Consider the following 27,280-nt stretch of genomic DNA (forward strand, 5'->3'; position numbering starts at 1 on the left):
AAACCAGTGGAGGACAGTCCAAATCCTTGGGCCCCTACACCCACAGAGGAGACTCCTAAGATGTTCCTGGTTCCAAATCGCCCCAGCTTCCACCACTGTGGCCATCCTCGGAGTAAACCAATAGACTGATGATCCCTGTGTCTCCCTTCTCTATGTAACTCTCCCTTTCAAAGAAATGTTTTAAAATAAAAAAAAAAACTTAATAAGGAAAAAAAGCATAGTATGTTTAAGAATAAAAATGAAGTACACTTCCAAGGGAGGTTTAGAAAATTGGCTGAAGGATGCCATCAATCTCAGAAGGAAAATCGACTAATCGCAGTGCAGACCATGGTGCGTGCTCTGTGCCGCTTCCCAAGACACAGGAAGGCTCGGAAGCGCCAGTAGAATGAAACAGGAAGACTAAAGGCTAATTAATGCTCAGCAACATTTAAGGGGCGAACAAGAGGGGCAGGCATTGCGCCAAAATGGCACCACTTGGGACACCGACATCCCTCATAAGGGTTTGAGTCCTCATTTCTCCACTTCTGGTCTACCTTCTTATCAACACGCCTAGGAAGACTGCAGATGACGGCCAACACAAACCAGGCTCCTGTCATCCACGTGGGAGACCCAGTTCCTGGCACTGGCCTGGCCCAGCTGTCTGCAGCAGGCATTTGAAAAATAAACCTACAGATGAAAGATGTTTCTTTGTCTTTCCCTGTGTCACTCTGCATTTCAAATACTTTTTTTTAAGGAGATAGAGAAGAAAGAAACTTTGCAAAGAACACTGAAGGTGGGTAACTACCAAAGCAACAAAAGAAAGAAAAAAAAAAGTAGCATATGGTATAACTAAGCCACAGGAAGAGAAGATGATCAGTAAGACAAATGTTGAAGAAAAAGCAAGACTGAATAGACCTGCTGACGCACATCATCCTCCAAGCAGTGACCAGCAAGCAAGCAGCAGGAGCCAAGCAGCAAAACCCAGTAATAACTCTGCACGCAGAGGATGGCCATGACCCCACACGAGACACCACCTAAAGATTTGCTAGTTGGGCCCGGCGCCATGGCCTAGTGGCTAAAATCCTCGCCTTGAATGCACCAGGATTGCATATGGGCGCCAGTTCTAATCCCGGCAGCTCCACTTCCCATCCAGCTCCCTGCTTGTGGCCTGGGAAAGCAGTCGAGGACGGCCCAAAGCCTTGGGATCCTGCACCTGCTTGGGAGACCTGAAGAAGTTTCTGGCTCCTGGCTTCAGATTGACTCAGCTCCAGCTGTTGCAGCCGCACGGAAGATCTTGCTCTCTGTCTCTCCTCTTCTCCATATATCTGACTTACCAATAAAAAAAAAAAAATCTTAAAAAAAAAAAAAGATTTGCTAGTCATTGTTCAAGACGACAGCTTTAAGCACGTTTCAGAATGTGTGGAAACAAAAGAATGACGATTAACAAAAGGGGCTGGCACTATAACATAGTTGGCAAGGCCACAGCCTGTGATGCCAGCATCCCTTATGGGTGCCGGGTGAGTCCCAGCTGCTTCACATCCCATCCAGCTCTGTGCTCATGGGTCTGGGAAAGCTCCCGCAGCTGACTCAGCTGTCTGCTGTGTCCTACTGTGCCTCAGTGTCAGCTCCCTCTTCATCGTCTTTTAAAAAATGTAATACCAGGGCTGGTGAACAATTGGATTGTCTACTCCTCCACCAGCAAGCCCCGGCATCCCAGGTGAGTGCTGTTTCATGTCTGGCAGCGCCACTTCCCATCCAGCTCCCTGCCTGTGGCCTGGAAAGCAGTAGAGAGAGGACGGCCCAAAGCCTTGGGACCCTGCACCCGCTTGGGAGACCCGGAGGAAGCCCCTAGCTTCGGATGAGCTCAGTTTCGGCCATTGTTGTCATTTGTGGAGCGAATTAGCAGCAAGGAGACCTCTCTCCTTCCCCCAGTAACTGTCTATCAAATACATACAAATCTTTTTTAAAAATGTAATACTGAAAGCTGGTATTATTTAAATGATTTCAACAGTATATTAAAACTGCAAAACTATTTTATAAACAGGCAAAAACCTGTCAAGTCCAATTTAGTACTTTCAATGGCATCATAAGCTCCATAAACATGTTTGAACAGTAGCAAAATCCCCCCTTCTATATTCTTTCATTCACAAAGCTCACACTTGTCACTCGAAAGAAACAAAAGTTTTCCACGCCCCAATATAACAATCACACTGCCCCCAAAAAGACCCACCTACAGAGACAACGTGGCTGACAAGTGTGTACCACCCACAGCTGAGGGGGACGCTGCTCAACCCCCTCCCTCACGGCTTCCTCACACCAGGCTCTAACTCCTATCCAATCCCGGCCCCCTCGCCTGGCCACACCGAGCTAACACTGCACAGCTCTAACTGCAGCTGTAGCTGACTTGCTCTCCCCCCATAGCTCAACTGCTTAAGATACTAAACAGAGTCCCAGGCGACAGCCCTATCCTACTGCCTCCGGGAAGTCACTCCATCTCCATTTCACTCAAAACAACTTCAAAAGGAGATGGGTAATGCACAAAAAAGAAAGAAAAAATATATCATATATAATCAATATATACAAAAATATTAGAAATTTAGGTTCTAATTAACTGTACCTCTTTTTAACTCATCCTTTATAAACAGAATATTTATTATTATTACAAAAGCTGTCAACAGACCAAGTTCAGATTGTTCAAATACTTCCACTCTAAAATTGAAAGGTAAGATAAAGCAGTGAAACCAGCACTCCGACAGGGCCCGGCACGGCAGCCTAGTGGCTAAAGTCCTCGCCTTGAACACCCCGGGATCCCATATGGGCGCCGGTTCTAATCCCCGCAGCTCTACTTCCCATCCAGCTCCCTGCTTGTGGCCTGGGAAAGCAGTCAAGGATGGCCCAAAGCCTTGGGACCCTGCACTGCATGGGAGACCTGGAAGAGGCTCTGGGCTCCGGGTGCCTGGCTTCAGATTGGCGCGGCTTTGATTGATGCATTCACTTAGGGAGTGAAGCATTGGATGGAAGATCTTCCCCTCTGCCCTCTGTCTCTCCATCTCTCTGTTTCTCTGTATATCTGACTTTCCAATAAATCTTAAAAAAAAAAAAGCATTCCAACAAACGGGGGGGGGGGGGGAGAAATGAATTTTGATTTAAACATATCTGAAGTTTCCCTGGCTGTTCACCTAACACTGATGAAAAGCTATTAAAAAAAACCCAGCCTGTGTTAAATACATTATAGTTAGGCTTCTTTAATCATTTTTCAACAACCCGTTCAAATCAGCATTTTTTAAAAGACTTATTTATTTTTATTCAAAGCGCAGAAGAGACAAGGTCTTCCATCCGCTGGTTCACTCCCGAAATGGCCACCAAGGCCAGAGCTGAGTTACCTAAAGCCAGGAGTCAGGAGCTTCTTCAGGGTCTCCCTCCTGGGTGCAGGGCCCCACTGCCATTCCAGGCCTAAGCAGAGATCTGGACAGGAAGTGCAGCCCATGAACCATGCCCATATTGGATGGCGGCACCGCAGGTCAGAGGATTAGCCTGCAGCACCACTGTGCTGCCTCGCAACCACTGTTCTCAGCACTTTCCAAGATCAGACATCAGGATGAATAACCTTAGTGTCACAGAACGGCCTTTGAAGAGTTGCACACTTACTAAGCCATGAACTTGAAACTTTTCACTTCGTCATGAAACAAGCCTAAGTGTGCTCTGTGGCAATTGTGCCTCAGAGTGAGAAAAAGAGGAATCCAAAGAGCACAGAAGAATGTACCCACGGATAAACAACTAATCCTAAGAGGCTGGAAATCAGCTCCAGGTAGTGACAGTCCCTGTTCAGGATGAAGCCACAGGGACGCACATCTGGTTAATGATACATGAACTGTACTGAAACAGTGCCTGGCAGTCTAGACACCTGCTACAAGCCTCCTTACTGAGCACAGTCAGTCTGAGGCCAGTTTATGTAGTACATATATACACCAGCTTGTATTAGCAATTTCACATTTTTAGATCTAGAACAATGAGGACTGGCATTCAATTTCCTTCCCATTTAAAATCTATCAGAATGCGGCAAACACGATCTGCCCTAATGTAATATTTTCCAAGCAAGAAACAGCTACCTGCAAACAAGCAAGAGGCAATACACAAACAAAAGACTGGATCAAGGAGGGCAGAAATGCGCCAAAGGGTAAAAGTATTCCTCAGGGGGATGCAGGAGGAAGACCTCATGCCCCATCTCAAGGAGGGACTCTAAAGTCACCACAGCCTGGCTGTCCCTAACATTTCCTGCCATCCCATCCAAGTAGAGAAATCAAAATCTGAACAGCTATAGGTCAATACCTAAACAACAGATCTAGTTTGTAACATCAAAGAAGAAGATGGCGCAACTTCAAGAGATAAACATAAAGTGTATGCAAGTGTCCAGGAAACTGAGAGCAAGAAACTTAATTCCTAACAGACCAATCATGTTAGCATTCAAGAGTCAGGATGGATTATCTGCCCAAGAAAAACCTGACTGTTAACCCCTTCACCACCAAAGCAAAGAGCTGGAATCTCATTCCACTAAACCAAAACAAGTTTCTGGGGTTTCTTCTGCTTCTCTGCAGGAACGCTTTCAAAGGCCCCTGAAATCTGCAGGGGAGTAGGTGGGAGAAGCTTCCAGCCTGCTCAATGAGAAGGCACTTCAACACGGCGGAGCTGGGCAAAAAGCTCCAGGCGGGTGTAGGATGGCACATTAGCTGACCTCCCCTGAAAAATCACACACACACATTTTTCAAAGTTTTCAAGAGGAACGTGTCTAGGCATCAAACTGCATGCTTAGAAGCTCCACCCCTGCTCACAGACTGTCTCTTGGGAAGAGTTCTCTGAACTGGCAGAGATGACAGAGAATCTAACACGATCCAACCTGTAAATACTGTCCCTATCCTTCCACATGGCTAGCAGAACCCAGCAGCCAGCTGCGGTGCCCCCTCCAGACGCCGTCGGAGTGTTGAGCCTGTGAGTCACTCCGCAGGGGAGGGCCGGCTCTGCTTGACAGCAAAGTGCTTGGTTGGCACAACTCTACAATTCCGGCTCTAAATGCCTAACCCATGTGAAATGCTGAGTAGCACAGCTGAGGCCGACAAGGGCGCCCTCTCCCCCCACCCCCCCAAAGGGTCAAAAGCAGAAAAGACAATGCTTACAGTGGAAATCCAAGAGGTTTCCTTCCTTCCAACTTAAACCTGAGTTTCACTGAAGAAACTGTACCAAGCCTGTAGCTAAATTCCCCAGCACCGTATGTTGGAGGGCTGGCAGGGTCAGGGTTAGCAGTGCTGATAAAACGGTCCTGCGGCCATCGGATCAGTGGCCACATGTTTCAGAGTTCCTCCCGGCAGCTGGGCTGCTGCCAGGAGCCCTTCACCTGGGCATGGCCACCACGACGCTGACACACAGCCGGGCACCCTGACCCCAGGAGGCTGAACCATGTAAAACACTAAAAACAGTTTTCAAGAACTGCTGCTGTGCTGTCACGTGCGGAATTGAAAGCAAGATCGGACTTACTGACCAAAAATAAAGAAAGAAATAGCTCTGGCTATTCCTCAGTGAATGCGTTGAGAAAACAAATACACACACGGTGTTTTCCACCCCCTTCCTTGCTACCTGGCGCTCAGCCGTTTCCAGCAGCTGGTAACAGTTTTCAATGAGCCGCCGGTCCCTGACTCACAAGGTTACTTTTGACTCCCCCCGTGGAAGAAAATGTGAAAGCAGCGCCCAAGTTATTTGTACGCTGAAGCCCGGACAGGCCTCTGGGGTGGCGGGCATCCTGCACCGACCCTGCCGGCTGGGGCGCTCGGAGCCCTCTCCATGCGCCCGGCCGCTCCACGCAGCACCTCCCGCCTCCTCCGTGGGCCGAGGCCGGGCCCGCCCCGCTGTCCCCCTTGCCCTTCGCCGGGCCCGCCTCTCTCACCGTGAAGCGCTGGTCGCCCACGCTGCCCACCGAGAAGCAGTGGTCGCCGGGGTTCACCGCCCCGGTCAGCACCTGGTGCAGGTTCATGACGGCGCTTCAGATCCGCAACGGACGCCGCGTCCAGCTCCTGCCCGCCCGGGCTCCGGGGGTGTGGGGGGCGGCCGCGGCGGCTTCCCTCGCTCCAGCCCGACCGACCGCAGGGGCGGCGGCCGCTCTACCGCCGCAGCCAGCGGCTCATCCCGAGCCCCGGCCGGCGAGGTCCGGAGGGGGCGGGCCGGCGGGGATCCGCGCACCTGTCACAGCCCGCGCGGGGCCCAGGTGCGGCGCCGGGGGCCACCGGCCGGCAGGGCCAGGCTCCGCACACGCCTCCCCTCCGGGCCCGGGTCAGCCGGCCCTGACCGAGCGCAGGGGACGCTGGCCGGCCCGCCTCAGCTGTCCCTCCCCGGCCACAGAGCCTGCCACCCCCACGCTCCGCCGCTGGATCCCGGCGCACGGAATATCGCGAGATTTCACCCGCGAGAAGGCTCGCTGTGGTGAAGGCTTCCCTTTTGAACCTCGGTGCGCGTCTCAGCGAGCCGACCGAGAAACGCCTCTTTCATCTGAAAGTAGCCAATCAGAAGCGATCTTCCACGCAGGGCTCCGCCTCACGCTGAGCGCCGCCCAATCCCTGGTAGGCTTATGAAGGAGCCCACAGGGCGTAGGAGTTTCGAAGAGCACCCAGGAAGACGCTGGAACCGGGAGTAAACTACGATTTATCAAAGGAAGCTGGAACTTACGGCTTCCTCTAGCTGTGGGACCAGAAAGGTTTAAGCGGAGGGACGCGTTTAATGAAAAGCCAGATCTGGCAGGCCGGGTCGGACTACAAGTTCCAACATGCCCCGCGGCCGGGGCGCTCTGGGCGACGCTGTGTGCTGCCTTCCCCGACACGCCTGCGGTGCCTCAGCTGAGGGAGTGCAAACAAGGACCCGCCCGTGAAAGATAGTCTTTTAAATGGCTAAGTTCATGTCTGGTAGCAGAGAGACCGCAGACTAAAGATTAGGTGAGAGAAATGCTAGTCATCTTCCCTTTTTTTTGCAGCACATGTTTATCTCGTAGTAAAACTTACCTGGGGAGGCCGAGGGGAATAACAGCCATCTCCCATTTGTGAACCTGGCAGATAATGAACTTCCAGTATGTATTTTTAGCCTCTTCCTAAAGATTAGGAACAAAAGAGTTTGTCTTTATGTATTTAGGAAAGATAAAACAGAACTTACGCTGAGGTCGAACAGTGCTTCAAGTTTTTGTATGTTAAAACTGCCGTTTCATTTCTGTTACCTACTTGGAATGTTGAAGTGAAAACCTAAGGTTAATTTTCTATTTTAGAGCCTAAGTCAGTATTGTTGACGTCGTGGTGTTAGTCCCACATACATTCTGTGGCTGACCCGCAAGTTACCACGTTTGTGGATTTTAAACTGTCCGTTTTGAGAGAGGCAAAGACGCCCTGGCTCTGGTTCACCCCCGGTGCCACGCAGAACAGGGCTGCGTGGGGACCAAAGCCAGCATGGCTCAGAAGCCTGAGCTGGGGACTGAACCCTGGGAATTCTGACAGGCAGGCGTGTTAAACAGCACCTTCACCCCAGAGCTGCATGCTCACAGCTCAGTTTGGGATTTGAAGAGCCTATGGTGTAGCCCAATAAATGAAACTAAGTGACCTAACAACTGAAAGATATGAGATCTATTCCTGTCGTTAAGATGCCCTTGAAAAGCGTTTATGGGATACAGACGTATCCTGCATCTGCTGGTTTGCCCCCCAAATGGCTACAGCAGAGCCCAGCCTCCTTGCGGGTCCCCTCTGCGGATCGCAGGCAGAGACCCTGGCATTTAGGCCATCTTCAGCTGCCATCCCAGACAGTAAGCAAGACGGGAAATGGAGTAGCCAATCTGGAACTTACACCCAGATACAGGATGTCAGACAGTTTATCAGGCTGCACCAGGACATCAGCCCTGAGATTCACTCCTGATTCTCAGATTAACTAGTCACCTGACCATGTAAAGTGAAATGTAACTTCCCAACAACATTTTGCCTGGAACTGCCATTGCTATAACTCCATGCATCTTCCCTTATTTCAATTCTTGCGGCCCATGCTCGTGTGTGGGTCAGACTTGGAGTATGAACCCTGCCCTGACCGCTCGTTTGGACAGGTGACTCCGTCTGCTTGTGTGTTACTTTTTTCTATAAAATGAGGATAATGGATTCCCTCAGTTGTCATTGAGAAGTAAGGGAACCATTGGCACATAGAGAGCATTCACTAATTGTTACCCACGCTTTTGACATAAACTTACTCCATCGGGTCCAAATCAACTTCCACACAGTGCTTGAGACCACCACAAATGTCTGTGTCCGCTCTATCCTGGACCCAAGGCCACAGCACTTCGAGTAGCCTAATTCGGCTTGAGGCTGCCTCCATCCTCCGTGTGCCTCAGTAAGGAACTGCAACCTGAGAGCATGGACAACCTTTATTATAGCATGCAGTTGGGACATGAATTCAAGGATAAAATCAGGTGAAAGTCATGCACACATAAAAAATTTTCCCAAAGGAGCTGTCCCAGGGGTGGGGTCTTAGGAAACACCTTTGCTCTTGTTGAATAGTTGAATCCCAGCAGTTGGCTTGCAGATTTTCATTGATTTTTTTTCCCTCAATTTTAGAATCCGGCAATACTTTGCACCCTGAAAGAGAATAAATGTTCCTATTGAGTGAGTAGAAGAGGTTAGTTTTATAGGGGAAAACTGACTGAAAAGAAGAAAAAAAAAGCCAGATTGGTCAGGCAAAGTGGCTCTCCACGTACAGGAAGACCCAACTGATGAGTCAGTTAAATTTCGGGTTACTTTTGTGCAGAGAAGAAACCAGCAGACACCTCATATATTGCCAACAGAAACTGACCTATTCAGGAAACATGCCTGTTTCCGAGAAGGTTAGAGAAACAGTCTCACCTTGATGGTTGGAACTGTAGTGTGAGAGCCTCTGTTTTCCTTTTAGGCCCGGTCTGTGCAAGAGCTTAGGTTGCAAACACGAGGCTGTAACTTTTATTCAACACCTCCAAGCTGCTGCTCTTTGTAGAATGTCCCCTGAGCATCACAAAGCTTCCTGATCCAAGTGTACAGCCTTCTTGGAGCTGACCTTGGGAGATTAGTGAGCTACACAGGTGGAGGGGAGGGGACGCAGTGTGCCTTGTCTGCTTCTCCCTTGTTGGGGGTCCCTGAGGGTGGGTCTAGAACAACTTGGCAGTGTCCCTCACTGTCCATCGTCCTTCTGTCCAAAGGTCCCTGCTAGTACAGGAAGCCAGAAATGACTGAACGGAATCAATCCCTGAATTCAAACTGGACTGCATCCTTCAGAGCTTCGGAGGCTCAAAAACCAAGTGCTTTTATTTCTTCTTTGGTAAGAGGGAAATGTGCATGGTTTTGAAAGATAGTCTTTTCTTCAAAAATGAAATTATGTGTCGTTCCCATTATCACTAGCAGAAAAACCTCTTAAAAACTCTAAATGGTGAGTGGTTGTAGAGACTTGTAGACCAAAGAGAAGTTAGGCTATCTTTGATGCTAGTCTTCAAGAGGAGGAGGAGGTTTTTTGTTTTATTTTGTTTGCCTTGGGTTTTTAATATTTACTTATTTATCATAAAGGCAGAGACAGACCTTCCAGCCGCTGGTTCATTCCCCAAATGGCAGCGGTGGCCAGGGTTGGCAAGCCAGGGGCTTCATCAAGACCTCACCTCTGTGCAGGCGACCCAAGCATGTACATTATGTTCCGCTGATTTTCCAGCAGCATTAGCAGGGAGCTGGATCAGAAGCAGAGCAGTCAGAACTTAAACCCACGCCCATCTGGATGTCAATCCTGCAGGCAACAGCTTAACGTACTACACACAGCCGCACCACCAGCTCCCGAGGTTGAGTTTCATAAAAGTTGTGGGGTAGTGACAGTATAAATAAAACCAAATGTGGGCAGGTGTTTGGTGTGGAGATTAAGCAGCTGACCAAGAGGCCTGTAGCCCAAGTTGGAGTGACAAAGCATGAATCCCAGCCCAGCTCCATGGTTCTAGCTTCCTGCTGGTGTGCAGCCTGGGAAGCAGCAGGGCGTCTCCAGGAGCTGGGTCCCTGGCGCCCACATTGCAGCCCTCACGGGACAGTCCAGTGAACTTGGAGGGTTTGGGCTGGGAAGGAGGCCAGCCGCTCTAAGCATTTGTAAATAGAACCAGAAGATGAAAGCTCGCACTCTCTCTGCCAAATTCATTAATTCATTCATCTTAAAAACAAACAGGCTCGGGCCCAGCGGCGTGGCCTAGCGGCTAAAGTCCTCGCCTTGAACGCCCCAGGATCCCATATGGGCGCCGGTTCTAATCCCGGCAGCTCCACTTCCCATTCAGCTCCCTGCTTGTGGCCTGGGAAAGCAGTTGAGGATGGCCCAGTGCATTGGGACACTGCACCCGCGTGTGGGAGACCTGGAGGATTTTCCTGGTTCCCGGCATCGGATCGGCGCGCACCGGCCCGTTGCGGCTCACTTGGGGAGTGAATCATCGGACGGAAGATCTTCCCCTCTGTCTCTCCTCCTCTCTGTATATCTGACTTTGTAATAAAAATAATAAATCTTTAAAAAAAAAAAACAAAAAACAAACAGGCTCTTTAGAGTCTCAGAAACAAAAAGTGTATAACTTATATAGCTGGTCTCTGATTTCCTGAAATATATTTTTAATTTGTTACCTCCTCCCCTTTGGCATCTCACAAGCCTGACTTCCTCTACACCAGATGACTCAGGTGTGGTAATCACCAGTAGGAAATTCAGTCTCCATTACAAATGTCCAATAGATGAGAGAATATAGGAGTAAGGGGAGTCTGCAGCACCGTGATGTAGGCTGACTCCTGTGGGGTGCGTTGCTGTGATGTCACATTAGCATTCTGAATTCATTGTTGGCTTTAAATGTTGTGATGATCTCTGTGCAGCAAAGATACTGCTGTAAAAACCTCCGTGTTCTGCCAACAACCTCACCTGTAGCAAAATTCATCAGAAAGGTAGTAGTTTGAATAGACACCTGAGGGGGCCAGTGTGGTGGCCTGGACACCAGTTGCTATTCAAGCCGCTCCTCTTCCAACCCAGCTGCCTGCTGATGGCTTTGGAAAAGCTGCAGAAGATGGCCCAAGACTTTGGACTCTTCCTACCCACATGGGAGATGTGGAAAAATCTCCTTTATCCTGACTCTAGGCTGGCCCAGAGTGGCTGTGGCCATTTGTGGCGTAAGGCAGTGAACGGAACATCCCGTGCACTCTCTCTCTCTCCTTCTCTCTGTAACTTTGACTTCCAAAATAAAATAAGCAAACATTTAAAAAAATAGATATTTGACCAACGAATTGGGACCCAAGTCGTAATTTATAATAATGCTCTTCAGAAAAAAATAATTGCAACATGGCTGAAGCTTGGGAGAGTGCCACTCTGTATACTTGGATAGAGTCACATGTTCATCTGGAGGGTTAGCCACCCACAGGCACCTAGTGGACAGTGATTTCTAGAAGTTACTGGTAAACAAAACTCTGCTTCACTGTAACAGGCCTTTGCTCATTTAAGTCTCAGTAGTCCTTTAAGTACATCACCTCTGCTTTGCAAATGAAGAAACCTAACTGAAAGAGATTAAGTGACTTCTGAAAGCTTGAATCCTTGAATCATGTAACAAAATTAGCACCTGTTTTACAAGTACAAGGTAGGAGAGTAATTCTTGAAGAAAATGATTTGATAACAGTATATTATTTTAATAGCTCGAAAGTCAGAATATGTGGCTCGGGCATGATGGCCTAGTGACTAAAGTCCTTGCCTTGCACATGCTAGGAGCCCATATAGGCACTGGTTCTAACCCCAGTGGCCCCGCTTGCCATCCAGCTTCCTGCTTATGGCCTGGGAAAGTAGTCAAGGATGACCCAAAGCTTTGGGACCCTTCACCCACGTGGGAGGCCCGGAAGAAGCTCCAGGCTTCTGGCTTCGGATTGGCTAGCTCCAGCCTTTGCAGCCGCTTGGGGAGTAAACCGTCAGACATAAGATCTTCCTCTTTGTCTCTCCTCCTCTCTATATATCTGACTTTCCAATAAAAATAATACAAAAAAAAAAAAAAAAGGCAGAATATGGGAGACAAATGCAGATAAAAAAGCTTAAAGTATGCACACAGAGTTAATTACTATTGGTATGTCATTCTGTGTGTAATACAGATTTTCTTTAGAAAAATAGGATAACTTTTTAAAATATTTATTTATTTTCATTGGAAAGGCAGATTTACAGAGAGAAGGAGAGAGAAAGCTCCTGCTTTCTAGAACTGAGGTGATCCAAAGCCAGGAGCCTCGTCCAAGTCTCCAATGTGCGTACAAGGTCCCAAGGCCTTGGGCCAACCTTCCCAGGCCACAAGCAGGGAGCAGGATGGGAAGTGCAGCAGCCGGGACATGAATCAATGCTGATATAGGATTCTGGCAAGGATCTATTCACTAGGCCATTGCGCTGGACCGAGTAGTATAACTTTTTATAGCCTGTTTTTAAGCCACAAGTTGAGAACACTCTTGCCTATAGTGAAGAAAGTTCTTTGGCCTCATTTTAAGTGACTGTGGTTTCCAACACATGTGTGCGCCATATGCTCTATAAAGAACTGATGTTATGTATGTGCCTTTCGATGTTTTTCATTTTAATCACTTGATAAATGCTTTCAAGTTGCCTTTCAGAAAGGCAGCTAGCAGTTACCTTGTGTTAGTTGCACATTGCTTCGTACACCATCCTCCAATCCCACACCATTTTCTTTCTCATTACAGCACGTGTCTCCCGTCCAAACCAGAAGGACCAGACATACAACTATTAATAAAAATATTAGGTAAGGCTTATGCAATATTTTATGCGTATTTTCACAAAGAAGTGATTTTTGCAATGCAATTCCCAGGTAGAAGGAAAGGAAACAATTTGGAGAAAGATCACCTCCCACCAGGCTTCCTGGCTGCTGTAATTGACTCGGGCAGGAACCCTAGGGTTTCCAGCTGCAGGTCCAGGGAAAGAATGAACCATTGTCCCTGAACATTGACAAGACTTGAGAGTTTTAGGAAAGAAGGAAAGAAAAAGAAGTAGAATTGAGCTCTTGTTTCCATGGACAATCTCACTGAAATCCTTGATCAAGTGCAATTAAATGTCCCTCCTAATCCGATTATGTGAGTCTCAAATCCTTCCCACCTACTTCTTTTTTCCTAAATTGGTGTGAATTCTGTTTAGGTCACAAGACTGGTATGTGGCAGCTTAGACGCCAGTAAACACAAGAGTGCCACATTTCCTGCTACTTTGGAAAATCTGAATGTGTGGGTAAACAGAGAGGAGATCATTGGAGACTGGAGAAAGAACACCGTTTCTGAAAAATGCTTCATATATAACTCGACATAAGGAGGCTCATTTGCTGCAGCAGGATTTTTAAAAGTAAAAGTACAGACAGAAAGTGTAAACTATTTCCACAGAAAAACATCCAACACAGTTGTGAGGAATTTGTAAGCAGCAGAGTGAAGAGGAGGATGAAGTGCCTACTCTTTCACCTGCCGGGTTTTCATTCTCTATTCAGTAAAGGAAGAAAAAAAAAGCTTTTTAAGAAGGAAGGTTTTTTTGTAAGATTTATTTATTTTTATTGGAAAGGCAGATGTACAGAGAGGAGGAGAGAAAGAGAGGAAAATCTTCCGTCCGATGATTCACTCCCCAAGTGACCGCAACCGCTGGAGCTGAGCCAATCCGAAGCCAGGAACCAGGAGCTCTACTGGGTGCAGGGTCCCAAAGCTTTGGGCCATCCTTGACTGCTTGCTTTCCCAGGCCACAAGCAGGGAGCTGGATGGGAAGCAGGGCTGCGGGGATTAGAACCGGCGCCCATATGGGATCCCGGTGAGTGCAAGGCAAGGACCCTAACCACTATGCTATCGCACCGGGCCCAAGAAGGAAGTTTTGTAGGTAGCCTTCTGAGCATTCTTCTTCTTCTTCTTCTTTTTTTTTTTTTTTTCCTGAACATTCTTAATTCTGTAACTGAAATTGCTAGAAATTCAACAGGTCACAAAACCTTTCCCTGGGTCCCTTTGATTATAGGTCTTAGATCAAAAGTACCCTCAAAGAAAGAGCTGCAGTTTGTAAACTCTGCTTTCATTAAAGCAGATCTGAAGTAATAACACACTTTCAGTAATCGAGGTCTTTTGCTTTCTGAATCTTAGGAGCTTGAGGGAGATGAAAGAAATACCTTTTGTTATATGGAAATGTCTCAGTCTCAAAGCTTATATTTTTCCAAAATAAAATGTTGAATAATATCTAAAAGGGTACTTCTGAGTGTTTGTAATTTTCTGTGAGAGATAATGCAGCTCCGAATGGGCATGACCCATGGTTTTGCTTAGGATTCTTCCTGGATCTTAAGTAAAATTTTTCAAAATATTTTTTTTTTAAGATTTATTTATTTTTATTACAAAGTCAGATATACAGAGAGGAGAGACAGAGAGGAAGATCTTCCGTCCAATGATTCACTCCCCAAGTGAGTGCAACAACCAGTTCTGTGCCGATCCTATGCCGGGAACCAGGAACCTCTTCCAGGTCTCCCACACGGGTGCAGGGTCCCAAGGCTTTGGGGCGTCCTCCACTGCTTTCCCAGGCCACAAGCAGGGATCTGGATGGGAAGTGGAGCTGCCAGGATTAGAACCAGCGCCCATATGGGATCCTGGGGCGTTCAAGGTGAGGACTTTAGCCACTAGGCCACGCCGCCAGGCCCAAAAAAATCTTAATAGAAATGTTTTCAAAAAATTTTCCTTCTGGAAAAGAAGATAAGTCTGAACTGTCTGTTTCAAGAAAGTGGAAGTGGAGGCACACGGCTAATGAGGGAGCCGGTGGGATGGCGCAGCAGGCAGCGGAGCCACCGCCTGTGCTAAGCTGACATCCCCTATTGGAGCATTGGCGTGACCCAACTTCCTGCTGTTGGACTTGGATGGGGAGCAGAAGACGTTCCACATGCTGTGAGCATTGTCAGGCACGTGAGAGGCCTACATGGAGTTCTAGGCTCCTGGCTTCAGCCTGCAAACTGTCATGGAAGATGATGGGACTTGGGAGGTGCGAGTGGGCTGAGTGGTAAGAATCCTTAGTTCCCTGACTCTTCCTGACTACTTTGCTCACCTACATAGTGTTACAAAACCAAGACAAATAAATATCTATCAAGGGTCAAGAGCTTGATTTTAGGAAAAAAGGTGATTTCCAGTGGAGAGGTAGAGAAAGCTAAGAACTGTCACTTAGTCATGAGTAGTGGTTTGGGTCTACTCTTTTAGGGTCCAGTGGATGGGAAAGGTGTTGAGAGATCATAGGAGGTATTTAAGCATGGATTTTGGGACCAGTTTGGGACCCAGTGTGTGAAGCCATTGTTTGGGACACCTCTATTGTATATCAGATGGAGGGTCATTTTAAGTCCCGGCTACTCTTCTTCTGGTCTAACTTCCGTCTTTGCGCCCGAGGAGGCAGAAGATGACAGATCAAGTGATGGAGTCACTGCTACCCATGGGGAGGATCTACAGAGGGCTAAGGGTTCCTGGCTCTGGCTTGACTTAGCCCTCCTCTCTCACTTCCTCTTCCTCTTCAGTAAACAAGTACATATAAATCAGCATTTTAAAAAATGATATTTGGGGCCTGGCGCCATGGCCTAGAGGCTAAAGTCCTCACCTTAAACACACCAGGATCCCATATGGGCGCCAGTTCTAATCCTGGCAGGTCCACTTCCCATCCACTCCCTGCTTGTGGCCTGGGAAAGCAGTCAAGGACGGCCCAATGCCTTGGGACCCTGCACCCGTGTGGGAGACCTGGAAGAGGTTCCTGGTTCCTGGCTTCGGATTGGCACAGCACTGGACATTGCGCTCACTTGGGGAGTGAATCATCGGACAGAAGATCTTCCCCTGTCTCTCCTCCTCTCTGTATATCTGACTTTGTAATAAAAAATAAATAAATCTTTCAAAAAATGATATCTGAATTCTTTTAAGTTGCTTAGATGCTTGGGCTGGGGTAAGTGGTGATACTGCTTGTGGGGAGGGTAAGAGAAGTGAGGATCAAGAGGAAAACATTGGATACAGAAATTGAGGAAGTCATTTTTAAAGAAGATTAATTTGTTTTTATTGGAAAGGCATATCAGATTTATGGAGAGAATGAGAGACCGAAAGAAAGATCTTCCATCCACTGGTTCACTCCTCAAATGGCCAAATGGCCAGAGCTGAACGAATTCGAAGCCACAAGTTTCTTCCAGGTCTCCCATATGGGTGCAGGGTCCCAAGGCTTTGGGCCGTCCTGTGCTGCTTCCGCAGGCCACAAGCAGGGAGCTGGATGGGAAGTGGAGCAGCCAGGACAGGAAGCCAAATACATATAGGATCCTGACGCTTGCAAGATGAGGATTTAGCATTTGAGCCATCATGCCTGTCCCAGGGAGTCACTTTTTTTCTCTTTCTTTCTTTCTTTTTTTTTTTTTTGTTCGGAAGTCACTTTTGACCTTCAGGAATGCACTTTAGAAAAGTATAGGGTATTGATGTTGGATTAGATTATAAAGTCATAAAGAGGCATTGATTGCTTGGCAAAAATAACTGTAAACAATAATTCTCTGAAGTCAGGTCCCAAAAAAGGAAAAGAAACTCAGTCCTCAAGCCTTCCCTTGAAGTGATTTTTTAGCTCAGGTGAACATAAAGGGTTTTCCTTTTTATTCGGCTCAATTCATTTTGAATTGAAAATCTTGTGTCGGATTGGTTTTTTCAAAATTAAGAAGTTTTGGGTCCCGCGAGGTAGCCTAGCAGCTAAAGTCTTTGCTTGAATGTGCCGGGATCCCATATGGGTGCCAGTTCTAATCCCAGTTGCCCTCCTTCCCATCCAGCTCCCTGCTTGTGGCCTGGGAAACAGTCGAGGACGGCCCAAAGCCTTGGGACCCTGCACCTGTGTGGGAGATCCGGAAGAGGCTCTGGGATCCTGGCTACGGATCAATTCTGGCCTTTGTGGCCACTTGGGGAGTGAATCAGCGGATGGAAGATCTTCCTCTCTGTCTCTCCTCCTCTCTGTATATCTGACATTGCAATAAAAATAAATAATATATTTAAAAAATTATTTTAAATACGGAGTTTTATAATCGCCCCCACATCTAAAATGCTGTGTAGGGAGAGGTGCTGGCTGGAGCACACCTCGAGGACCACAGACAGCGGTCAATAGTTTCCTAGGCTGCAAGCGGAGGACAAGCCCTCTGCAGCACTGGCTGTGGACGATGGTCCCAAACAGCCTAATTAGCCTGCTTCCCTGGCCTTAATTGCTACCTTTCAGGGACACTTTAAAGCCTGCCCAGTCCCACAAGCATGCCAAGTCCTGCTGCCTCCCTCTGAGTCAGTAACCTTGCCCTGCCCAGATCTCTTACTGTCTAACCACATTGCTGAGCTAACCTATTGGGTCACACCCTACTGCCTATGCCTCCTTTGCAAGTGCTACTTGGGAGCCAGCTTCGCTGGGATAGTGCAAGAATCCTGGAGGAAACACTAAGAGGATCAGCAAAGACAAGGAGTTGGACTTGGAAAGGAAAGGTGAATGGAGTGCCAGAGAGGAGGGAGGTGGAGTCAGAAAGTTTTATGTCCTTCAACCTTTGTGCAACGTAGCAAGTCAATCCTTTTTAAAGTGGAAATATGACAATATGCAAGTGGTAATAAAACTAGCTTTTGAAGAGCAATAAATGGAAGAGGTTGAATAGTTTTCTGAAGTATGGAGTGTAAAAGCCACGTTTACATGGGAGTGGCAATTTCTACTAATGGCTGCCCTTAGTAAGGTCTGCGTTCAGTGTGTTAACAGTGATCTAGATGTACCTCCCTTCCTTTCTAACTGAAATATGAGACTGCTCCAGACTTTCCCACAGAACCTGCTGAACTCCTTACCAGTCATTTCAAGGATAGAAAGGAACATTTACCAATCAATATATGTAAACATAATAAATATACTCTTACAGGGCCCAGTGCAGTAGCCTAGTAGCCAAAGTCCTCAACGTGCATGCTCCAGGATCCCATATGGGCGCTGATTCTAATCCTAGCAGCCCTACTTCCCCTCCAGCTCCCTGCTTGTGGCCTGGGAAAGCAGTTGAGCACAGCCCAAAGCCTTGGGACCCTGCACCCACGTGAGAGACCCAGAAGAAGCTCCTGGTTCAATTTCAGACCGACTCAGTTCTGGCCATGGTGGTCACTTGGGGAGTGAATCATTGGACAGAAGTTCTTCCTCTCTGTCTCTCCTCCTCTCTGTATATCTGACGTTCTAATTAGAAAAATAAATCTTTTAAATATATATATATATATTACAATATGTAAATAATATTAAAGTAACTCATGTTGTTAAGTAAAAATCATAGCGCCCCTCTTTTTAAGCTCATCTCCTGTACTGGCCCCAGCAGGCTCCATTTGGAGTCATCCCTGCCCATGTTCCAGGGCTTACATGGCAGTTAAATTGTTCTCAGACCTGAAAAATCAAGAGCAGTAGAAGCTATATTTTCCAAACTTGCCAGTTTAAATCAGCAAGCTAATGGCATGCCCCTTCACCTACATTCTTACACAAAAAAAGGTAACCTGAAATGACCTGAGGTCAACCAATTATGTCGCTATTGCTCTGTCTTCCTGTCTTCATATTACAAGGAAAATAACAGTGAAATAGTCAATCTGAGTTTTTGTTTGGTTCTGCTTTTTTTCAGCCCTTCCTTGTTCATAAAAACCAATCTCTTCTGCTCAGCTCATGGAAATACTTTTTTCTGTTTCTATGAAATGAAATGCTGCAGGCGGGCCTGGCACGATGGCCTAGTGGCTAAAGTCCTCATCTTGAATGCACCAGGATCCCATATGGGCACCGGTTCTAATCCCACTTCCCATCCACTTCCCATCCACTCCCTGCTTGTGGCCCTGGGAAAGCAGTTGAGGACGGCCCAAAGCTTTGGGACCCTGCACCCACGTGGAAGACATGGAAGAGGTTCCTGGTTCCCGCTTCAGATCGGCACACACTGGCCATTGTCCTCACGTGGGGAGTGAATTAGCAGACTGAAGATCTTCCTTTCTGTCTCTCCTCCTCTCTGTACATCTGCCTTTCCAATAAAAATAAATAAATCTTTAAAAAAAAAAGAAAGAAATGTTGCAGGAAAATAAAAATGAAAATAAAGCCAATCAAGAGCTTTAAATCATAGCAATTTTATTATTTTTTTGCAGTGTTAGGCTGTACGCAACAATCTATGTAATCAATAATGCTCTTGATCAGTAAAGACATTTAGTCAGGTCACACAATAAAGATTGTTGCAAGATGAGCAACAGCTCATCTTTTGTGGACACAGATTGTCCTTAGAAAAGTCAATTTTCTTTTTTTAATTTAAAAAAACTTTTAGATGTTGTTTATTCTTTTTTAATTATTATTTTTATTTGTGATGATTTTTACAAAGTTGATTAAGGTGGTTAGGGTCGAGGGCCACAGGAAGGTGGGTGAGATCACCATTTCCACATTCTCTTTTTTTCCTTCCTGAATCTGGGGGAAGGGGAAAGACAAGGAAAGCAGCCCCACCCAGCCTCCCAAAGGCCCCTGCACCCTGGGATGGAGGGCAGCCAGCCGACACAGCCCAGGGTCCATTCTCTTACGCTCACTTGACAATATAGGGAAAGGGTAGGGAAAATAAAAGGCTTTCTGATGATTTTCTACTTTTACTTTGTCAGAGAGGAAAAAATTCTTTCTAGAAAGCTACCCAGAAAACTATTATATCTTAAAGATCAGAAGTGGGCCACTTGGCAAAAGTTCAGCTTTAAAAAAAGCTGAGGGAACCATGATGCTAAGGGAAATGAGCCAATCCCAAAAGGTTAAATACCACATGTTTGCCTTAATTTAAGATGATATGATGTTATGTATAACATGTTATGTATGTTATATGTTGTGTATAAAAAAAAAGCTGAGGGAGTGAATGGCTGGCTTAGGAGGAAATGGAAATTCTCTTGCACCAGTCACAAGGAAAAGTTTAACACAACCGAGAAATAATGGCTAGTGAAACATCAGAGGTGAGCGAATTTCATTTGAACTGAGGTAAAGCTCAGAAACTGAGGAGTGAGAGTTGAGATGTGAATGGTTCTGTTTGAAAATAAAACTTCAGGGTAGATGGGAGCAAGCTTTATCTCTGGACTCTGTGGACTTTGCCAGGACTAACAATTACTTGTATCAGTAGCTAGCTCTGCGTGGAATTCGGAGCTAGAAGGATGCCTAGGGGGCCAGAAGCCTCGAGGCCAGGCGCTAGTCAGACCAGACCGGTTAGCTAAGGCTAGGGCGTGGGGGCAGCTGGCTTCCTCCTCCCTCTCTCCCTCTCTCTCTCTCCTTCCCTCCCTCCCTCCCTCCCTTCTTCCTTCCCTTCCTTCCCTTCCTCCCTTAATCTATCCTTCCTTCCTTCCTTCCTTCCTTCCTTCCTTCCTTCCTTCCTTCTCAGAAAAGAGACCACTTTTCCTGTAGCGTGTGAGCACAGCATCTGCTGTGAAGGTGGCTTCTCATGAGAAGTGTGCAGTCTCACAGAATGCTTTTGTACACTTTTGTACACTTCCGGTTTCTCCCAAAGAGAAAAGACACCGCACGGTTTCTTTCTCATCTTTACTAACTCGAGATTAGGCCATTGTTCACATTCCGGTTTCAACAATTTTAACTACACTGACCACTGGAATTCTATTTTTCAAAAACATTTGTTTATTTTTATTGGAAAGGCAAATATAGAGAGAGGAGGAGAGACAGAGAGGAAGATCTTCTGTCTACTGATTCACTTCCCAAGTCACCACACAGCTGGAGCTGAGCCGGTCAGAAGTCAGGAGCCCGGAGCCTCTTCCCATGTGGGTACAGGGTCCCAAGGCTTTGGGCTATTCTCAGCTGTTTCCCAGGCCACAAGCAGGGAGCTAGATGGGAAGCAGGGCCACCGGGATTAGAACCGGCGCCCATATGGGATCCTGGCGCGTTCAATGCGAGGACTTTGGCCACTGGGCAACTGCACTGGACCCTGGAATCTTATTTTTAAAAAAGAGAACAGGGCCCAGCTTGGTAGCCTGGTAGCTAAAGTCCTTACTTGCATACGCCAGAATCCCATATAGGCAACCAGTCCGTGTTCCAGTGGGCCCACGGGATTAGAACCGGCGCCCATATGGGATCCTGGCGCGTTCAAGGCGAGGACTTTGGCCACTGGGCAACTGCACTGGGCCCTGGAATCTTATTTTTCAAAAAGAGAACAGGGCCCAGCTTGGTAGCCTGGTAGCTAAAGTCCTTGCCTTGCACACGCCAGAATCCCATATAGGCAACCAGTCCGTGTTCCAGTGGGCCCACTTCCCATCCAGCTCCCTGCTTGTGGCCTGGGAAGACAGTGAAGGATGGCCCAAAACCTTGAAATCCTACACTCTCGTGTGGGAAAGTCGAAGAGGCTCCTGGCTCCTGGTTTCGGATCAGCTCAGCTCTGGCTGTTGTGGCCACTGAGGGAGTGAACCAGTGGACACACAGGAGACAGAGGGATCTTAGCACAAGTTTAATCATTGCTGCAGGGCTTTAAATTCTGCTAGTTTTCTTCCCTTACCTGGAAAATAAGAAAGTGTCTAATATGCTTGTGAAATACCTGTTCTTTGCATATGTATATTTTAAAACACCTTTGCAAAACAATGTGATCTTGTTTGTTTTGTAAGTCAAATTTTTAAGATGGAATCAGAACACTCCCAAGTAGCATGCACTGTAAATGAATTAAAAACAACAACAAAAACCCTCTCAGTTCTATCCTAGATTTTAAGACAATTGGAAGAATAACTCACTACTCACTAGAGCTTTTTAGCTAGACAAGAGCCCCGATGCTTGCAGACACAGCAGACAAGTTTATGGACTAGTCCAGGAAGTTGAAGTGCTTTGGAGACAAGGAAGGACTCTATCTCAGGGGCTCAATTAAGAATGCACAGCTAGGGCCCAGCACGGTAGCCTAGCGGCTAAAGTGCTCGCCTTGGGATCCCATATGGCTGCTGATTCTAATCCTGGTGGCCCACTTCCCATCCAGCTCCCTGATTGTGGCCTGGGAAAGCAGTCGAAGACACTCAGAACCTTGGGAGGAAACTATTATAGAATAGGAAAGCTTATAAGATGGTAAAGGAAATGCTTTGGCACTCAGCTGAGACCTCAGCACTCATGATGCCCAAGAAAAAGCACAAATTCAGAAACTTGCAGACAAGTGTTAGACAATGGCTGCATTCAACAGAGCTAACCATCCAGCCAAGTGGCAGGGTCAGGTCAGCAAGTGAAGGCCGGAAGGGACACGGGCAGCCCGACAGGAAGACACGGCAGGACAAACGGGAGATGGCAGTGGAGTGAAAGGCCAGTTCTTGGTCTTGTTTGAAAGAGTGTCAGAGAGAGGAAGACACACTCCACAGCTGTCCAGGCTGGGCTAGATGAAAGTTAGGAGCCAGGAACTCTCTGTGAGCGACAGAGGCCTAGCACTTGGGCCACCTCACACTGCCTTCCCAGGCGCCTTAGCAGGGAGCTGCCTAGGACGCGGAGCACCTGGCACTGATGCTCAGACACAGGATGCCAGTGCTACAATGCTGACTTACACCACTGCACCACAACACTACTTGCGGGCATCGTTCTTAAGCAGAGAAAGAGTCTCAGCTTCGTCGGGAATAGTTTTGCGGTGCAGGGGGTCACTGAAGTTAAGTCTTCAGATGAGGCTGAGGAAGAGCTTTCCATGAAAACAAGCCACGTCCAAGAGAGTGAAGCCTGGCCTGGCCCGTGCAAAGATCTGGACACATCTTATGTGGCTTAGAGACAGCGAAAAGGAAGAGAAGGCTCATTCATTCTGGGAGATATATGAGGAGAGTTAGAAGGGAATGATCTGGTAAAATAACGATTCTTGGATGCTAAATGAAATGTTTTATGGGAGAAGGTCCTGCTGTCACTATGGCAAACATACCGTGATTCTGCCTGTCTGGCTTATTTCTTAACTGCCCTAAGACCTAACCATAAGGAAAGAATCATGTCACGTAGCCGGTTCTGTTTGTGGGCTTTCTCCCACCACAACCTAGTCGCAAATCTCTAAAAACCTTGTTTTGGATAACTAAATATTCATGCCAATACATCCACTGTTAGACAGATGCCATTCTCTTGGAAAGCAGTCATGTTCTGATAGTCAGAATATTTATAGACATGCCAGTATCTTTATGTTTGAATAATAAATAGACATTTGTGTGTCTGTTCACACAGGCATTGTATTGTTTGTTTTTGCGGTGACTTTTTATAAAGATTTGTTTGCATTTATTTATTTGAAAGGTAGAGTTGCAGAGAGAGAGAGAGAGAGCAAGACAGAATAGAAGAGCTCTTTCTGAGGGCTGCGACAGTCATGTCTGGGCCAAGCAGAAGCCGGCAGCCAAGAACTCCCTCCAGCGTTCTCACATGGGCGGCAGGGACACAGCTACTTTGGCTATCTTTAGCTGCCTTCTGAGGCACATTAGAGTGGAACTATATTGGAAGTGGAGCAGCCAGGACTCCAACAGGCACTCAAATACGGAATTCAGCATTAAAGGTGGCTGCTGAACCAGGCGTACCACAATGCGAGTCCTGTAGTATCTTTTCATAACCTAAAAACAATGTTTCATACTTTCATCCAAAGGGTTCAGTTATTGTTTTTATTTAAAGATTTATTTATTTTTTTATTAGAAAGGTAGATTCACAGAGAGAAGGAGGGACAGAAAGAAAAATCTTCCATCTGCTTGTTCGCTCCCCAAATGACTGTAAAACCCAGAAATGAGCTTATCTGAAACCAGGAGCCAGGAACTTCTCCAGGTCCCCACATGGGTGCCAGGGTCCCAGGGCTTTGGGTTGTCCTCGACTGCTTTCCCAAGCCACAAGCAGGGAGCTAGACAGGAAGTGGAGCGACCAGGACACGGTTTGGTACCCATATGGGATCCCAGCACTTGAAGGGGAAGGATTAACCAATTGAGCTGTTGCACCAGGCCCTCTAGTTACTGTTATATAGTATTGTTTTTTTTTTTTTTTTTTAAGATTTATTTGTTTTATTGGAAAGACGGTCATACAGAGATGAGGAGAAACAGAGAGGAAGATCTTCTGTCCAATGGTTCACCCCCCCAAGTGACCTCAAAGACTGGAGCTGAGCCAGTCCGAAGCCTTCTGCTTTATATTTTGGAGGAGGGGACTATTCTGCATGTGTCCTCCCATTCCCTAAGCTTTAGGGATTGGACTTGTAGGAGGGACCAGTTCTCACTTGTAAAGCATGGATAACGATGCTAACACCTAGTAACAGGATTGCTGTGAGAGCTGAACACGCACCTCAGTGACCAGCACAGTGCCTGGTGTCCAGCTGATGCTCTCAACCCTTCAGCCTGTCACTGGCACAGTCAGAGAAGCCTAAGCTAGAAATCCCTACTACCAGTATGCTGTGTAACTTTAACTTTGAATTGCTTATTTTATTTCCGAGAGAGAGAGAAGAACCCAATCTTGAATCTTCTGGTTCCCTCCCCATATGCCCACAGTAGCTGGAGCCAGTCTAGGATGAAGCCAGGAACTGAATCATTTACATGCATGTCAGGGACCCAGCTACTTGTGCCACCCAGGCTGTAACTGAGCAGGGTGCTGGAATCCAGAGTGGGGCCATGCTTGGTTACAGGGTGCAGGCATCCTGAATGGGGTCTAATGGTTGTACAAAATGCTGCTGCCATGTCATCTTGTTTACTTATTCACTTTTACCTAATTTTAAATTAATCCCAGATCATTAAAACCCTAAGAGCATTGCTATGTAACTTTAAACAAGTCAGTTTGCCATTCTATGACTCTATTATTGCAGTTAATGACTGGAAATGATATTGCAAATGTTCGTAAATAAGACTAATGAAACTTAAAGCATTAAATAAAGGCTAACTTAGGTCACCTCACTGAAATCTCTCTAGTTATGTTAATGAGCTTGAAGATAAGTGGAGCTAATGTTTTGTATTTATGATGTTCCCTCCACTCAGGCGTTAAGGCGTCGTTCCCCAGGTGAACCTGGCCGAGGTTACGGGCTGGGGAAGAGCATGATGGGGCAGCAGCTGTTCTTTCACTGATAGATGACTAGAGAAGGAAGTCTATCTTCCCTGAAGAAGTGCTTGTTTATCCCTAAACAGAGATCCTTAGGCTGCCCCACAAGCAGCTTGAGCCCCCAAGCCCAGGGCTGAGCTGGGAGTGACTAGTGCAGGTCCCTAGGCCACAGAAAAAGCAAGGTCTTCCTATCCCATCCACTACCGGGTTTGGACAGAAAATTTAATTCCCGCAGAGGAACAGCAGCAAAGGAGGGGAGGCTGTGGCGTAACAGTGATGGATTCCTGGCTGTACTCGGGCACTTTGCTGTGACTCACACTGAGCAGGACACAGGACTGATTCATCCTCATCATGGGCTCATTAGCTTCTATCAGGCGAAGGGATTCCAGGACAGTGGGCAGGCCGTAGAACCAGATTGTCAGCGCTGGAATTCATGAGGACAATTTTAACCATCAGAATTTTGGTAGAAATAACAAGAAAAGCTTGGGGCACTTGGCTAGGGTCATGGGGCCCACCTTTGTGGTGGGGAATGGGTTCCTGAGCCACGGGAACTGGGGAACCCGTGGGGTGTGGGTTGCTTGGCCCAGATCCTGGGGCCCACCTTCTAGGTGGGTGTTGGTTTTGTGAATCCTGGCGGTTGGGATTCTGGCAGGGCTTGAGTCTCCTGGCCCAGGTCTCAAGGCCCTCCTACTAAGTGGGTATGGGGTTTGTGAGCCTCAAGGGTAGGGGATCTGGGGGGGGGGGGGCTCAGGTTGCCTGACCTGGGTCCTGGGGCCTACCTGTGAGGTGGGTGCTGGGTTTTTGAGTCCCAGAGGTAGGGGATTAGGCGATGCTGGGACACCTGGCCCAGGTGCTTGGACTCGCCTGCAAGAACATGCCCTACTTGGTGAAGAGGGTGAAGCAATGGACACAAGCCCTGTTGTAAAAGGAGAGTGTGGCAGCACTTTTGGTGCTGTAGCAGAAGAACAGAACTAACTGGGCAACTACCCTGAGCAAACAATGACATCAAAACATCTCGGTGAATGGAGCCAATGGACATAGGGAGGGTGACATCATCCTCAAATCAGTGAAGTCAGCAACATTTCAGAACTATCCAGGCCACTTGGACAGACCCCTCGGAATGTGTACACACTGAGACTCTGGGTTGATCTGAGGTGGCGGTTCCTCATCCCTGGGTGTGGAACGTGTGGAAAGTCATGAGTTATTTTCCCCTTTGTCTCTCTCCTTCCCCCAGAAACAACAAGAAGAAATAGCAAATTTGGAAGCAATGAATTCACTCAATTTTTCCTAAACTTCAATTCTTCCTACCCTGATCAACCATGTAATCAGTATTTAAAAAAATGATAATAATCAAAATAAAATCCTTTTCTGAGCACTGCCATCCCAGTGGCTCTGGGAGCCCATGTTCCTCCATGAACACACAGCTGCTCCACTGCTCTTCTCGGAGCACTGCCACCCCAGTGCCTCTGCAGGCCAACGTTGCTCCATGAACACAGCTGCTCCACTGCTCTTCTCGGAGCACTGCCACCCCAGTGCCTCTGCAGGCCAACGTTGCTCCATGAACACAGCTGCTCCACTGCTCTTCTCGGAGCACTGCCACCCCAGTGCCTCTGCAGGCCAACGTTGCTCCATGAACACAGCTGCTCCGCAGCTCTGCTCTGCTTCAACTCACCAGCTCAGGTCAAGTGTCCTGAGAGTGGCTGTTTGTACCAACACAAGAGCCAGTTGCCTGTATGCCCTTCTGGATATGATTCGGTTATGAGCAGATTTGGATAGCGTTAGGTTAGACGCTGGGGAAACGCGAAGAGCTTGTGGAAACATTTCTAAGACTAACAGGAAAAGAACAGGACATGTCTTCCTGGATTTAAATGCCTTGCGTGTAGGTGGAAATTTGGTTATCTTCTCTATGGGGTTCGTCTGGTCAAATTTTAGCTACCCAATTTATCTGATTTGTCTTACTTTTTCCAGTTTATTCTGCAGAGAGCTGATTATCTTAAGTAGATGAAAATTAACTTTAGTATTAGCTCAAATAAAATGCAGTGAGGAGAGCCCACCTTTGCAACTGCTCTTCCTTGAAGGCATGCAAAAGCAAAAGAGAAGTTGTGTGTTACAACCTCTCCAAAAATTTTAAACGATCACCATCTATCCATTTAAAGAGATAAATGTTAACAAAAATTATCTTAACAAATTAACAAATCCTTTTAGCTCCTCTCCCTAAAATTGCCATTAATTCCCAAGGGCAAGCAAGCCTGCATTTACCCATGGG

At 47.1% G+C, this 27,280-nt stretch overlaps 1 protein-coding gene and 1 long non-coding RNA gene across 5 annotated transcripts in view; one reads left to right on the top strand and one right to left on the bottom strand.

Moving 5' to 3' along the window:
- DMXL1 (Dmx like 1) overlaps positions 1-6,386 on the bottom strand; it is a 109,117-nt gene extending 102,731 nt beyond the window's left edge. For all 3 annotated transcript variants that reach the window (XM_058677850.1, XM_058677851.1, XM_012927331.3), the window contains exon 1: positions 5,915-6,386. In XM_058677850.1, the coding sequence (XP_058533833.1) occupies positions 5,915-6,001 (87 nt within the window). In that variant the 5' untranslated portion in view covers positions 6,002-6,386. The remainder of the gene's footprint in view (positions 1-5,914) is intronic.
- Positions 6,387-6,416: 30 nt separating this feature from the next.
- Positions 6,417-26,523, top strand: LOC131482681 (uncharacterized). Of its 2 annotated transcripts, XR_009247233.1 has the most exons (4): positions 6,417-6,953; positions 8,267-8,376; positions 12,729-12,787; positions 26,249-26,523. It is a non-coding gene; the product is annotated as an uncharacterized LOC131482681 (long non-coding RNA). The 2 variants fall into 2 exon arrangements; XR_009247232.1 differs by lacking the exon at positions 6,417-6,953 and having other exon boundaries at positions 7,823-8,376.
- Positions 26,524-27,280: the final 757 nt, after the last annotated feature.

Source organism: Ochotona princeps, chromosome 19 (genome assembly GCF_030435755.1).
Source record: "Ochotona princeps isolate mOchPri1 chromosome 19, mOchPri1.hap1, whole genome shotgun sequence".
Classification (NCBI taxonomy): domain Eukaryota; kingdom Metazoa; phylum Chordata; class Mammalia; order Lagomorpha; family Ochotonidae; genus Ochotona; species Ochotona princeps.